The following is a 16147-nucleotide window of genomic DNA, read 5'->3' on the forward strand; positions in this document are numbered from 1 at the left end:
TCAGTTCCTCAAAATGCTGTTTCACACTGAAAATTATTACCTTTTCTTTGTTGTCCAATGAAGAGGAAAGTCTAGGACTTGAAGCAGAACGCATAACACCTGCAGAGTCCTTTTCTTTCTGAGCTTCTTTGGAAGCAGTAATCTCTGCAAGTGCACCATAACTACCAGTTTTTCTAAGACCTAACCTCCACGAAGCAGGAGATTCATCTTTCCTCTCTTCTTCTTTGGGAGAAACCTTGGTTGTAGATGTTGGAAACTATAAAACACATGTAAATGAATTTACATTATTAATTTACATTTCCTGTGATAATTCATGCTCCTTGCAGAGATTTGAGAACACAACTGTTCTTTAATAATCATAGAAGTGTTGAATTCATAGGGCAGTTGTTGTGACAGACAACCTACACACTCTTCTCTTAAATTAGTTAATTAGATAAGAAATGTAAGACTGGTCAAGGTATACTACTCCTCTAAAAGTTAGCTTAGAAAAACCCACACTTTGTAATACACACTGTGATCATGAGATGCAAACTTAGAAACATGCAAATCCAGTATCAACATTTTGATTAAATATGTTATTTTGCAACCTGTACACAAACTTGTGCACACCAGAACCTCACCACAGATTTTTCACCCTTATTGGGCACAAGAACAATGCCAGTTTTGCGCAAGCCCTGCCTCCATGATGCAGGATCTACTGACTCCACGACAGGAATGATAGGAGGAATGAAATCATACTAAAGCCAATTAAGACAAGACAAAGATGAAGATTGAAAGAATGGAAAATAGAAACAAAAGGTTGTTTTAAAACTACATAGTTTGTTCCTATGTCTATGTTATGTAGCTCTTCATTACAGCACAAAATACCAAAAAGCAGTATGAGACTTAAAACCTTAGTGACAGATTCTTAGTAAACACAACACAGCATGTTTAGCCAATTCAGAGACAGAATTACAGTTTGCATAGAAGAAGACAGCAGAGCCTGTTGACCTAACAAGGTCCGTGGCCTAAATCCTCATATGGTTGAGAATACTGGAAGATTCACACTCACATACCTCTTCTTACCATATTTAATTCGTATCCCTTAATCACATCCCATGCTAGCTTAGCTATCAAATCCGTACCTTCACTCCCAAACTCGCGTTACTTCAGTACCCTCAGACAGAAAGCAGCATTACTGAATGCCATATAGACTGAAGAAAACCAAATTCAAGCTTAGTACACTGAATCTGCACCACCACTTGTGAGCAACACACGGTTTGGCCATCTATGGTGTAAAAGCAGAAGAGTAGCTGCAGTAGTACAGATGGTGCAAACCTGAAAAGGCAGGTGCGAGAGTAGGTGCAAGATCACACATACAGTGCTGTTTTACCTTCATTAGTAAAAATAGTTTAAAGCCTTTTTGTTCATTGACATGAGCTGCAACTGCTTCTCTAGATCACACGCACACGCTATGTTACAAGATGATCAGTCTTGATATAAATGTGCATTTATTTTGTAGCTACAGAGGGCCCTGAATTTATCACATACATTATTAGAAAGATAACTACAGTTTACTTTTAACCTGCACCTTTTACCTTTAAGACCAAAAGTTAAACCATTAATTACTGCATAATAAAATTAGAACAAACTAAATGCCAGTGTATTAATGATTTATAAAAGGTTATCATTCAGCTTAAACCCGTACTTATTTCTTCTTCTTATAAAAAATTCCCCCCCCCCCCCATACATCATAATTTAATCACATACCAAAAAATTATGTCTATTGGATCATTCAACTCTGGAATATCAAGCCACACCCTAGCTAGCAACAATTTGGTAATGTCCTATTGCTGATAGGGTAATATAGTAATACAGCTTAGAAGGCTTTTGCATAATATAAATAAATTGATTGGGAGGGACAAGCTAGGAAACTTTTGACTTCAAGATGAAGTTCAGACAATTACAAGAAAAATGAAGTGTCTGAAGTGTTAGATATCTTAGCATCTCCAGCATGCAAAGATAATTAAGTACAGTAAAAAAACTGGGTGGAGAGCACATCAGTTAAACTGCCCAACTGTCACAAATGCTTGTATTACTGAAGTGATTTAAAAAAATAAACTATATAAAGTAGGCCTATTTCCTTGCAGTAAAATTCACACTATATATTTGAGTTCATTCCAGTTAGGCACAGTTAGCAAACCAGCAACTACTCACAATGTCTTCCCCCCTCACGCACTTGCTATGGTTTGTGTGGAGAACTTGTGGCTCTTGAGTTCCGTGCAGCTCCTGAGCAAGGCAAATGCAGCTCCCATGACAGAGAACCGTAATTCCTTACTAAGCCAGGAGGAACTGTTTAGATTAACGTCACGAGATCACCCTGGAATCTAGCAGGCAGATAGACAGCCCAGCCACAAAGCTCAGCAAGGGGAAAGAGTAGTCATTCCTGCGGGTAAGCCACGCCCACAATTTCCCCTTCGCTCTCATGGTTTTTTGAGGTAAATCTTGTGGACATCAGTCACAATGCTTTCTGTAAAGCAGCTCTTGGGATCATGAAGGTTGGCCCAACCCTGTTGTACAGTATCACATAGTATGATGCAGTTGGGTAATACATTCCCTGCATCTGTTAAAGTATACTTTGTAAGATGAATCATCATTAGGTTCTATTGTGAATATGAAAGTATAACTCCAATGAGCTAAATACAATACATACTATTCAGCCAGCAGTACATCTTCACTCTCTACTGTGGCTTCAGTATATCATGGCTACCATTTCTCCTGAACATGCTTTTCAGAAGCATCAGTAGAGGGTTACACTTTGATTATGACATTTATAGAAAAGTTGTAATGATTCACAAAGGAAGCCTTACTGGCTTACTATCCAGTTCGCTCAGATATTCTAAAAGTTTGACTTATATACCACATACTTCTGACTCTGCATTATTATCTACTATAATTTTTTGCCTCAGGCATACATATCTTCCCTTTGACACGCAAAACTAAAATTCATTCCAATTAACTTTTCACATCAAGCTGTAAAAAGCTTCCTGCACACAACATGGCTTTGCTAGGTGTGTTTTTGAGCTGGAGCTGTGCACTGAATAAATCATGTATCCCAATTCTCTAGCTCTTCCATGAGGTCCTAACCATACTGAAATCAGGGCTGGGACCTACAGCACTTTCTACTTCTTATTTCAGGTATCACTTTCAACTTCTGTGCCTAAGCACTAGCTGAATGTTTCTAAGGACTCCTGAAAGTACCTTAGTCATGCCTGCCTCCCTTGCCTTAAGTGCATCACAAATACAGGCACAGAGAGAGACACCAGAATTGTAGCTTCTAAAAATTTTGGAGGAGTTTGACATAGAAAAGACTTTCAAAAGATGAAGTTTAGCTTCAGAAAAACAAGAACTCCAGTCACTGTGCAACAGATTTTTGCTTTTTTAAAAGGGTCTTATGTTCAGCTGTTTTGTAGTTCTGTATTTTAGATCCCTGTTTAGAACCAAAACCATTCCAAATTTAAAAAAAAAGAAACAGTTTCTGCATAAAAACACAAAATATTTCAGGAATCTGTGTATATTTTCATCAATTCACTGGATACCCCAATCCACTTTTTATACAAGAATCAAAAAATGTACACTTACACAGAAGAACAGAAATCTAAAATAATGAGAAAGGTATTTTCTTTTACCTTCTTAATAGGTGATGTAGGTGCCCCTGGGCCACCAGCTACTGAAGGCGCTGTCACAGCTACCGATGCTGATTGTGTACTTGTGGTATTTGCATTATTAGTTACAGCTGCCAAGGTTTTGGTCTTATCTGCAAAATATTTACAAGATTTTAATTTTCATTTTTCATTCACAATTTCTTCACTTCTACAACACAGAGTTGAGTTTCTTTTGAACAGATTTGACAGTCAACTTTCCCAACAGCATTTTATTATTTATTCCTCAGTGTTTTCCCCCTCACTGCCAATGTATATCTTAGGTCCATCTTTTTTCCACAACACTCATGCATATAACATTTTTTTTTTTGTTACTCAGCAAGTGTTAAACACTCAGAGATGCAGAGACAGAACTACAGAATCATTCAGGTTGAAAGTGACCTCAGGAGGTCACCTAATTCAACCTCCTGCTCAAAGCAGGGTCAATATTGCATACAGACTAGGTTGCTCAGGGCTTTGATGAGTCAAGACCTTGAAAACCTCTAGAGACAGAGATTCTACAACCTCCACAGATAGCCTTTATTTTAGTAGATGGCTAATGACCATAAAAATTTAACAGTAGGAGGTATGTTGGCATGTAATAGTTAATTTGAACTACAGAAGATGCTATATCAAAGTAAAACATTTATTCTTGGCTAATTGTGTATGCTGAGTGCAAAAAAATAATTAACTGCACAGAGAATCCAGCCAAGGACTCCGGTCAGTAGAATGAGCTGAGGCAGGGACTTGCATTCCAGAGCTCTGACTTTCCTTTTGCTTCATTCTTTCTTTGACCCTTGTTTTTCCTACCTAAGTTTCACTGTCCACCTACTCTATCCTCTTCTGCTTCGTCCTTCCTGCCTACATTTCTTCCTCTGTCCTTTGTCTGTGTACCTTAACCACTCTTACACAAACATACAGCAAATGTCATAGTTGTGATACAACTATTGTCACTGCATTTGCTTGAGCTTCATTATCTCACACTTCACTTCTGTTTCACCTATTCAAATTGCGTATTCTTTGGAGTAGGATGCTACAACCTGTCTGTGCAGTAGGAAGCAATATGGGGTTCAATCCCCATTGGTTTTGGCCCTACTATAAGCATACCATTATGTCTACACTACCCATACAGCATAGGAGCAGTTAATTTAGAAAGTATGCAATGGTTTCATACAGTGTTCTCATACCTAACATTCAAATTCAGTGAAGTACCAATCTATGATTGGAAATTGTATAATTAATGGTATTGCTGTTACACACTTGTTTTAGTTATGGACACAGTTGAACAGATGTTTTGAATAATTAATTATGCGGTAAACAAATACAAATATAAAAAATCAGCTTATATGACTGTGCACTTAATGGAAAGTTCTTTTTAAACACAAGTGAAAATAAATGGTGGTAAACTTCTAGGTCATGGTGATAAAAAGTTCAACAGGGCAACGCGGACCGACAGTACGATTTGAGATGATGCACAGGCAGCTCTACTGGAAATTTGCAAATGAGTAATACAGCTTTAAAATATACAGAAAAAGTTATCAGGAGTGAAAGCATGGAAGGAGAAAAATGGATTTTTCACAACTGTATTCTGAAATTACTTCAAGGACAGCAAGAACATAGTTGTATGCATGACTGAGCTAATATTGACTAACTTTCAAAAAATATTAAACTATCTCAAAGAAAGTAAGTTAAAAAGCATGAACTGCTGAAAATTTTATTTTTCCGCTTGTTCTCCTGTCCTTTAGGAGATGATAGCTTCATATTCATATTTCCCTTCTTGGTCTTACAGAAGGAAATGTATTTATTTTTAAGCTGTATTCTCACATAATCAATGAAACAGAATGTAAGTTTTAGGAAAACATTTCCAATATCCCAACAGATTAGAAATCACACAGTTTCCAGTACTTCAGAACACTGAACACTGTTAAAATATTTTACAACCAGAGTGCTTCTTATAATCTTAAGATTTTTCACTAGAAAACTACCTTAAGCTGAATAATGGGAAAAAAGGGAAAGTACAAGTTTGGAATTTAGAGATGCAGCTCTACAGGGAAAAGCTTAAAGTCTAGCTTGCCAAATAAAGTATGATAAAGCCTTGTTGATATTAAAACCCCCAAAGTTTACATAAATTAATTCTTGTGTCACAGTCAAATTTTCCTGGCACAAACTATCTACTGGTAATGAAGAGAACACAGTTACCAGAGTTATAAAGTTCAGGAGACATTACAGTTAGTTCAGTGACTGAGAAATTACTACGTGTTATATATTACAAGTATTTTGAGTTTATCAAAGCTCAGTCTCTGTAAATAAGGGATGCAAGTATACTAAATTGAAAGACTAATTACAAAGCTTGACAGGCATTTTTTCCAGCTTAACACTGAAATGCTGTTCATTTCAAAATACAAAAATAATTAAAACATAATAGACAGTTTGGTTCCGCCACTTATTTTTATTTCTGCCTATGTTAAATATTTATCATATATTGGTTAGCTCTAAAATCCCTCCTTAGCCTTACTTTTTCAGGTGAAAAAATTGTAAAGAATGTTTTAAAATAAGAACTGACAGATCACCAAAAAGGGTTACTTATTTTAAGAAGCATAAGAATAAAGTATTAACAACATATTTCTAATGACATCGACATCTATGTATTTTATTGCTGCACTGTAATTCTAAAATTCTTTATTAGGATTGAACATACAACTTTAAACATTGATTGTCTGATGTTTGTTTTCTGAATTGAAAGAAAAAGATGTTATGCTGTTCTTACATCACTACTTGCTTTAAGACTCTGATAATTGTTCAAGGAAAAAAAAAGCTAAATTCCATTCAAGAGAGAAATACAGAGTAATGTGTTTCTTTGCATACAATTCCAAGCTTTTCAAAGAACTTTCCTCTTGAAATGAAGTTGTATATGAAGTAACTGTTAACATCAGAATAGCACCTTTAAAAGTTTATTTCAGTACACACTGACTAGTAAATATATGCACTATAACTTTATGAATACCTGAGCTAAGATTGCCAGATTAATTGGTATTTACTTCAGGATGGCAAGAACAAATGAGAATGTTTGCACTTCTGCTGTTCCAATCTCTATACCAGTTCCACAAGCAAACACTTTATTTCTGATTTGATCTTCTAACTTCTTCAATGTTTTCTGACATGCTGCTTAAGGCTTATATTATTCCAACTATTTGATTAAAAGTATCAATTGTTAAATAGCAAATCAAGCAAGTAGGTTAATAGCTTTAACCTAAATACCCACCAGTAAAGACATCTTTTTGATATCTCTGTTACGACTTGACTTTAGACATATATAAACTTGCTTTAAAATGATTGGAAGCTTAGTGGAATGCAGAAGAATAACTGAAACTTAAGATACTTAACTCTGTATATTAAATAATGATTAGTAAATTTATAAATACTCCAAGTAACATACCTGTCTCTGCTTCGGATTCTGAGTCGTCATCCTCTTCCTCTTCACTAGAACAACTGGATTCATCCTTCTTTCCCTCTTCTTCCTCATCTGCTTTTTCTTGCTCCAGAGACTCTATACTAGATGCATTCTTTTCTTGCTCCATAATCAATGTCTCTTTACTGAGTTTGAAAAGAAAAATACTCACTAAGTCCTGAAAAATTTACTAAAGTCTGTCAAGTAGGACTTTGAGACAGCTTGTAAAGTTTTCTTCTTTATTAAGAGCTTATTATTTTTCCTCGTTTACTTACTTTTTGAATGTTTTCTGTGTCTGATTATTATCCATGTTGGCTGTGGATTCAATTAGGGGAGATTTCTTTTCCCGTTTTTCACTATGAAGCTTCAAAACATATAGAATGAGGTAGTTAAATTGACAGAACGGTTATCAGTGTGACAAAATTACAAATGGAGGGAAATCTTCTCTAATTACTACAAACACTAGCATGTGCATAAGCTTTCAAAGTGTTAAAGTTCAAAATTCTAAAATCTCAGAAACTGTTATTCCAAGTAAGTTGTTCATTGTTGATGCTTCAGATCATAAAATGCCTGCTAGAGAAGGCAAGTAGAAGAGCACCTTTTTTCTTCCAACACTTGTTGGTCACCATAATTGACCAAATAAGGGCATGAAATAACTTTTGAGATGACCGTGGCATTACCTGAATTGAAGCCCCAAATCAAACCTTTGTTTTTAATCTATATGCTGCTCTGAGCTGCATACCATAATCATATGTATAATAGGTTTCTCTCTCTCTCTCTCTCTCTCTCTCTCTCTCTCTCTCTCTCTCTCACTTTATATGCAAAAGGCTTACCAGATTCTGCTTCTTTTGTAATTCTTCTAAATATCCTAGAATATCTTCATCTGCCACATCAAAGGCTGTCTGCCCCTGGAGAAGGGGAAGAAGTAAGACATTATAATTGTACAGCAGAATTCAAATATAATGGATTATGATACCTTATCACATGATGATGCAGGTAAGGAGCACATTCAGAGAGAGAAATTAGAAAGTATAAGCCAAGCTCTATTACAAACTGTTAGTTTGTCAGTAGTTGAAAACAATTTTGCAATATTATTTTTTGGGTGTAACTGAAACAGATACATCTATACCTGATGAGTAAACATGTTTTTTAAGAGATAAAAACATGACTTCAATAAAATCTTGCTGTCCTTTGAAGGAAAAAAAAACTATCAATGAAAAGAAAATAGATGGAAAGAATATGATTCTCACAATATTACTTCCAAACAACTATTCCAATGGCAGTTGTATGGATGGATACTGAGCAGTTCAGCATCCTGTCCATCTTAGACTACCATATACAGCTTGATTTTTTAAAGTTTAAATTATTTAAGCAAGCTATACTAAATTTAAATAGTAACACTTTCACATTTTTACAGTAAAACTGTATTTTACATTTTAGATTCCATTTTAGAAGAGATCTCCTACAACCATTTGTTCTTATCCTCCCTTAGTGTATGATTTCCATGGGACATGTACTTGAATAAACAGATCATAATGTGATTCATTAACACAGAGTAATGCTGTCAGCTGGAATTTCTTCAGCTTGCTATATCTTACATCTACATAGTCACTGCAGTTCTTGACTAGACCAGATGCCCACAGGACATGAGATTCTATCTTTAAGGTCTGAATTGGTGAAGATTTCAAAAATTCCCTTTCTTTATCTCTACTTGAAGACGAGAAGGGCTGAAGCTCACACAGTTTCACAAAGGAAGCCTAAATTACTTTGATACTGCAATACAATGTTTTGTATTTGGAAGTTTGCATTCAAATACAAGAAGGCTGGAATCTAGGCAAAGGCCTACATCCTTTGGTATAAATGCAGCTGCACCGAAACACTGGGTGGACATACTGAAATGTCGGGAGGATCGTGACAAGATCAGTCAAGTAAGCGCTTCTGTACAGTAACCAGCAATAAAGACAGAGCTGTCATTTAAAAGTGGTCACAGCAGCTTATAAAGATAATTAAAGGTGTTCATATCTGTCTCTGCTTATTTCAGTTTCTCGAAATGTTAACTAAAGGCAAACATGTTCCTAATTACACTGTGAAGGCTATCTTAACTGGTTAGAAAGCACCTTCAAACAACTAATTTTCACATCCATAGAACTGCTGACCATACAGCAGAAGCATGTGCACCTTTCAACCTGCATTACCCAAAACAGCTTGAGGTCCTCTGACATGTGAACTATTCCATTTAGTGTAACACAGCACTAACCTGGAAACTAAACAACAAAATTATCTCAAGTTTATAGTTGCATTATGACTACAGTTTTTAATCTGGCCTTCTATTTTTAGGTAGTTATTAAGTGGGTTTATTTCAAAAAAATACAAGTTAGACCTACCTTGAACACAAAAAACGACTTTGCAAAAAACCCATTGTAGTTGGAAGGTTATATCCAAACCCAATCCATAAAAATTAATACCTGAAGTCAAGTGCCTAAACAATAATGTCTGAGTTCTCCGAGACGCTAAGCAGCTACAACTGAAACCAAATCCAGAGGAGTTTTCAATCTGCGTATCTCCAAAAGCAAAAATGCTTACTGGCTTACTTAAGAACACAACAGGCAAAACCTTCCTAGCTTGCACAGACAAGCCCATACACCAAATGAAACAGCTTATATCTCTCTCTGCCTGCTTTGTTCTTATTCTTGCCCCAGTTGAGTGGAACATACTTTCACGAGAGTGCTCTCTGGAATACCACCCTCCACATTCTCACAACCCCAGTAAAAAGCCTACAGATAACTTGATAAACTAGCTTCAATTAATTGCATCAGCTTTTGATTGCCTGATACAAAATACAGTTATACAGCTGATATGTGGGAGTTCTGTAAGCATTATACAGAAACAGAATTGAAGCTATGTGAAATTTAATTCCAGATATTGATTTTATTATAAGCAACCTCAATTTCTAAGGAAGAAAAAGTTGACAAAGACTAAACATGGTAAGCAGCAGTAGTTTTGCCCTTATATAGAGTAAATACTTGCTAATTCATGATCTGTATCTGCATACTTCCCTAATTTATTTTTAAAAGTTTATGAAAAAATTTAATGAAGAATCCACCTTAGAAGTTGGGCAGGTAATTTACATATACAGTATTGACAGAAATTGGAAGCAGATCAGAATCTGTCTGTAAAACACGGTGCAAAGAGAAGAAAGGGAGCTTCAGCACTTACACAGTTGAATGAAAAGTTTTGGATCCTTGTGATGCCTGTGTGAATCATGAATATATTTATATCTCTTGGGAGCAAGATCTTGCAAAGTCAGCAAACTATGCAGGCCTTTGCATAAAAGTTGAGGAAATATAGCTTAGGAAGCATTCAAGTTATGTCTAGGGAGTCCAGAGATGCTTACCAGTTTCTTCCAGCACACCCAAACCAGCAATATAGTGGTAACTCTTTAGTATGCCAACACAAGCTGATTTTAAGAGTTAAAACATTACCCAAAGGCATCATCATTGTCTTCAGTGATCAAATGAAAGCCTATATGCAATCCACAAAATCACTAATTTTGTACCTCTGAAATGTCAATAAATCCATTCTATTTTGAACTTCCCTGTCAAAGATTACATGGATCATTTAATATAGAACTAAGCATAAAGTGGGCCTAGAAATTAATTTAGACAATCAATAGAATTTAGTTTGGAACACAAACATGCTGTTTTGACAAAACATGCATTATATAAAGCTCCATGTACAGTAAACAGCAGTTTATCAATACTTTTCTTACCCTGGCTTCTAAAGTCACTTTAGAGACCAGAACTTTGTATCTTGACAAGGATTACATAAAAATCCTACCACTTTGTTGACAGCCTCCATATCACATAGGTTTTCCACTAAAATGCGACATGCTTCTTCTTTACCCCAGTGAGCAGCAGCATGAAGTGGTGTCCAGCCATCATAATCTTTAATATTTACATCGTAGCGAGCCTGTATTAAAAGCCTAAAGAAATTTAAAGAATTAGATCTTGACACTGCTGACAGGGATAAACAAACTGTTGTAAACTCATAAAATTATTCTACAATAATATCCTTCTCCTTTTTCATCATACATGTTTTAGTTGGGCCATTGACAATTGATTAATTTTATTTCCCCACAGAAACATTTGCCATTTCATTGTTCAGTAGGTATATATATTTTTAAGGAAAATTCAAGAAAAATAGCCTCTTCCATTTTCTTCTTTATTCACTTCCTCCTCATTCAAAGTCCATTGTTTCTATACAGTTACATATTTTTCTCTATATGTGCAGTAATAGAGAAAAGCCCTTTTAAGGAAAGGAAAGCTGTAAAATGTCAAAAATTGTTAGATACAGTGTTCTTATCTAGTAAATTATTAAAACCTCCTCCTATTCTAATATTAGTTGCTTCAAGCTGTTAAGTCTAATATTAGTTGCTTGAAACTTGCATCTCCTCTTGTCATTAAAATTTGATGTTCTCACCATCTAGTGTTTAGCTTCAGTTGCTCTCTGAGAAGGAGTAAAGCTTCTCAAAGAGAGGACGTGCTTTTCAGCCTGCATTCAACACTCAAATTCAGCACGGTTCTGACGTATCAAAGTGACAAGGGACACTTAACCTGACAAACAGTTTTGTGTAAAGGGCTATCAGCTCTCTGAAACACTGCCCATAATTATTAAAAATCGCATAACCATGAAGCATTCTTCTCAAAAAATTATCTCAATTTCTCAAGAGCCAATATGCTTATAATAATATCCTCCACTGAGTCAACTTTCAGACATGCTCAGCTGCAAAGTCTTGCATCCTACACAGAGCACACATTTTTGATAGTTTGAAGCCATCACGAAAATTGCCTGCGCATTTATTTTTCCCCTCTGAGGAAAAGTACATGGACTGGACTACAAAAAAGACACTGAGAGAACTAAAAAAAAAAAAGTTATATCTGTAACTCCCTTACAGACACATGGTATTCTAAAATAAAAATTAATCTTTTCCAACAGAATAATTTCTCTTAATCATGATGAAGCATCAGGGTTTTCTGAAGCAGAACTCCCATTCAGTAAATTGTATATAATGCTTATAATGATTAAAAAAGTTCTGTCATCCAACTTCTGTGTTGACAAAGCATTACAAGGCTCTGCAGACCTTAAAGGTAGTAATACTTACACAGTCAGGGTGTGTGCTCATTTTCATTCATGTTACAATATAGAACTGTTCCTAGTACTGCCAAAGCAGTCAAATACATTGCTTTACTGTGACTGTAAATGTATTATTAAGTATGCTTTACTTCCATAAAAGCAGTGCTTTGACGAAAAACAAATTAAACCTGTTACAGTGTATACTTGTATTGTACTCTATTACTGAAAAGTTACCTGTGAATTAGGGGACACCAAAAGCCTGAAGCTTTCCAGGAAAGATTTCAAGAGTCATGATTTTCAACACAAATATCAAAAAAGCAAAATTAAATTCTCTGTTCTTTAGATCTAAAAATCTTTAGTCTGGATTACAAACTCTGCTTTATGTATGCAAATAAATATGGTGTCTTGAAAATATCCATCAACCAGAATGCTAACTGGCATTATAAAAAGGTATTAAGCTTGTTTACACAGGGTGTAAACAAAAAGGTATTATGCTTGTTTAGAAAGAAGTGCAAGTTTTTTGTCAACTCTCTTCTTTTAAATATGTATTCAGGCTCAATATGTGTACTGTGTTCATATTTTGAATGACTTCACGTATAAAGCTAACAGCATCATGATTTATGTATGAGTGCTTGAAAACATAAAATCAAGCTTTGAGGAAAAGTTAGTTCTAGAGATTGTTATTTTCCAAGATACAATCCCTAAAAGCCAGAAGCATCCCATCTTATCAATTCCAAGCAGCATTACATCAACAAGACAATCAAATATGAAAAATTTCCATTTAAAGCGCACTTACTTTAAGACTTCTGTATAGCCCTTAGCAGCAGCTACATGAAGTGCTGTACCACCAGACTTTGCATGCCTGACATCATTTATATGGCCACTGTTGAGCCACTGTCTTGCATCTCTTAGCATTATTCGTTCTTCTTCTTTTCGAGCTGCCTCTATATCAACCCCTAATTCAGATAGGGAGGGGAAGAGAGGACACAAAACATTTTAGTTCAAATACTTCAATTCAATTATGTAACAAATCTTATACCATGTTTATGTTATACAATAAAATAACAGCTAAACAATATCAATAATGTTCATGGTTAGATATGGATATTTTTTTGAAGATGAACCCCAAGAGCTTATGGAAACATCCATTATTGCATGACACTTCGCACACATAATGTAGTTTTTTTTGCAAAAGAAGGAAAAAAAAAATAAAAAGGAGAAAGCTACTAAAACTGGCTCTTCAATTTTAAGAATGTCTGCCATCACAGTAATAATCAGTGAAGTGACCTGTTGAAAAATGAAAAGAATTATATTTTAACCTTCTAAGCGCCAAAATGTAAGTCTGGTTCAATGTATCTGTAGAAAGTAGAAAACAGCTACAATTTTTTTACAAGGAGATATCTACGGGAAGACGAACAGCCTAGCTTCTCAACACTGATGAATACTTACAAGAAAGATAGAGCTATATTTTTTATACTTTCTAAAGAATACCCTGTTAAAACCAGTTTGTCTTCTATCACTGTGAAACAGAAACCTTATACTCAAATAGCCAAACCTTTGGAAATCTCTCTTCGCATCTCGGGTACAAAAACCAAAACCACTGAACCCTTTTTATAGTACATCTCACAAAAAATTATCATACACAGATGAAAAGGGAGGAACACAATATAACATTTACAAGTATACACATCAGGTTAAACAGATTGAAAAAAACCCCAGACCCTGAATGGGCAAAGCAAAGCATGTATTTGCAAGCATTTCTTAATTACTATCACATGGAGTGATCTAAAGAACATAGCAAGAAAGGGATCTTGAAGAGAACTATGCATGAACCTTGCTCTCTCTATCTATGCTGACTGAACAGTGACAACTTTGTGAGGAAAAGGGACTTAGGAATTGTGGTCATCAAGAGCACAAATTGTATCTGGGTTGACCACTGAGAAAATCCACTGAGAAAATCAGTGGGCCAACCTTCAGCAAAATTATTTTATGTCTATGATTTGTCTAATCTTACACTGGTATGCAGGAACTTGGGAAATATATACTGTTCTTCTGCACTTTTAATTTCTCGTGGAGCAAAGCATTAACTTGGGCAAAATAAAAACAAGTGAAATCTAGAAAGAGGTACTGATTTACTAGATAAAACCGCGAACTTCAACAGTAGTCCTTATAGCCTATAAAAAAGAAGTTAAGATGATTTTTAAAACACTTAAGAGACAGATGCTCCTTGACTCAGATCTAATTCTGCCTTCTTTCAGAATTTCCTGCTGAAGCTTCACCTGTCCCCAAACAGTTTTTCTCCAGCAAACATTTTTATCAAGTAACTCTCCTAACTCTCCAACTAATCAAAGCACAACAATATAAAGCAGAATGCAAACAAGACTATGCAAAGCTAGAACACCTCTTTTCAAAGCTACTCTACATTATTAATTAATTGTAATTAATTTTCAAAGTCTTTATAATGAACAGCAATTTCAGGCTCTAATGTCTTCAAAGAAACTGTGAGCTATTAATCCTTTACAGGGTGAATGAATCCCCGGAATACAGAAACCAAATGAAATCCAACTTGACTGTTGCCCATTTAGACATGCAGCAGAAACTGAACTAAGGGATGAAGTGGCCTTCATTAAAGAAATTATTAATATCACAAAATGAAAAGGCATAGATTATATAGAGATGATCATATGTAGTGCAATGCATCATTCTGTTGTGTTAAACATGATAAAACAGATTCATCAAGCTCTTATCAATCCACTGGCAACTAGAAAGCCAGAGCAACAAACTGGCAAACTGAAAGCAATTATATTGACACTGCTGAAATACCCTTAAGGCAGCGGAGAGCAGACTGATATATCTATTACATTACGTATGAATTAGTATTTCACAGATGCTGCAATTCCCCAATTATACGGCAAGAAAACCCTTGAAAATGACATGCCCAAATCAGAATTTCCTGAAATGCAGAAAGAAGGAATGTAATTATTACATGCTTTTGGAAACATAACATGTTATTTGTTTGATTTGCAGCAGCATATGACAGTGCTACAACAGAGTTCACTTTTTTTTACTATTCTTCCGTCAATTCACGCCATAACAAATACTCCATGGCTACAAATATGTAAAAAAAATATATTTTAATTTTTTAAAAAAAACAACACAAAAGACAAAGAAAGATCAGTTGGAGAAAACATTCTGTTCACTAAGTAAATCTGGTAAAACATTATGCAAAGGACAGCTGAAAAGATAAAACTTTACTAAGTATCATAAAATAACTGAGGCAGGTTATACATTAAGTGTTTTAAGCAGTTGACTGAATTCCTAGGCTCATCCACTTAATCGACTAAAACAATAATTTCAGTCTTGGCAATTTAATAGGAATGAATAGAATTACGTTTTATCAGAAACTGATTAAATCCCATTAATCTGGAGGCTAAGTCTGCAAGATGCAGGAGGATATAAAAGACTGCTGAAGCACTAAGCAGAGGAAAAAGCTAAAATGTACTTGTCTGAATGAAGCTGTGGTAAAAATTAAATACATGAAAGTTTCTAAAACTGTCTCTGCCAAGACAACTCATGACTAAATAAATCTGAACAGAGGTTAAATTTTACATATCTAATAATCTTTATAACTCTGTCAGATATGAAGAATGAAAACCAGGAACTCTGAATCAATAACGTATTGATAATCATGTATTTTCATTCCTCCAGAATGCTCCTACATATTGATGTATGAACTACTGCAAACTGTAACTTCCTTGGGCCTTCGCATCTGCTTGCCTTTCAGAATGACACAGCAGTGCAGATCAGCAGATCCTGGGAAAATAATTCTCTAGAGTACAGTCACTTACATGTCAGGGTTGCCTGCGAAACACTACTATGCAAATAA

General features: G+C 35.2%; 1 protein-coding gene across 1 annotated transcript in view; it reads right to left on the reverse strand.

Moving 5' to 3' along the window:
• Positions 1-16147, reverse strand: part of PPP1R12A (protein phosphatase 1 regulatory subunit 12A) — a 124784-nt gene that overhangs the window by 37846 nt on the left and 70791 nt on the right. The window contains exons 4-10 of the mRNA XM_072864354.1: positions 13058-13217; positions 10966-11110; positions 7962-8036; positions 7404-7492; positions 7117-7274; positions 3669-3796; positions 41-256 (exon numbers count right to left, since the gene is read on the reverse strand). Coding sequence (XP_072720455.1) covers positions 41-256; positions 3669-3796; positions 7117-7274; positions 7404-7492; positions 7962-8036; positions 10966-11110; positions 13058-13217 — 971 coding nt within the window. The remainder of the gene's footprint in view (positions 1-40; positions 257-3668; positions 3797-7116; positions 7275-7403; positions 7493-7961; positions 8037-10965; positions 11111-13057; positions 13218-16147) is intronic.

The sequence above is a fragment of the Ciconia boyciana genome, chromosome 1, assembly GCF_034638445.1.
Source record: "Ciconia boyciana chromosome 1, ASM3463844v1, whole genome shotgun sequence".
Taxonomy (NCBI): domain Eukaryota; kingdom Metazoa; phylum Chordata; class Aves; order Ciconiiformes; family Ciconiidae; genus Ciconia; species Ciconia boyciana.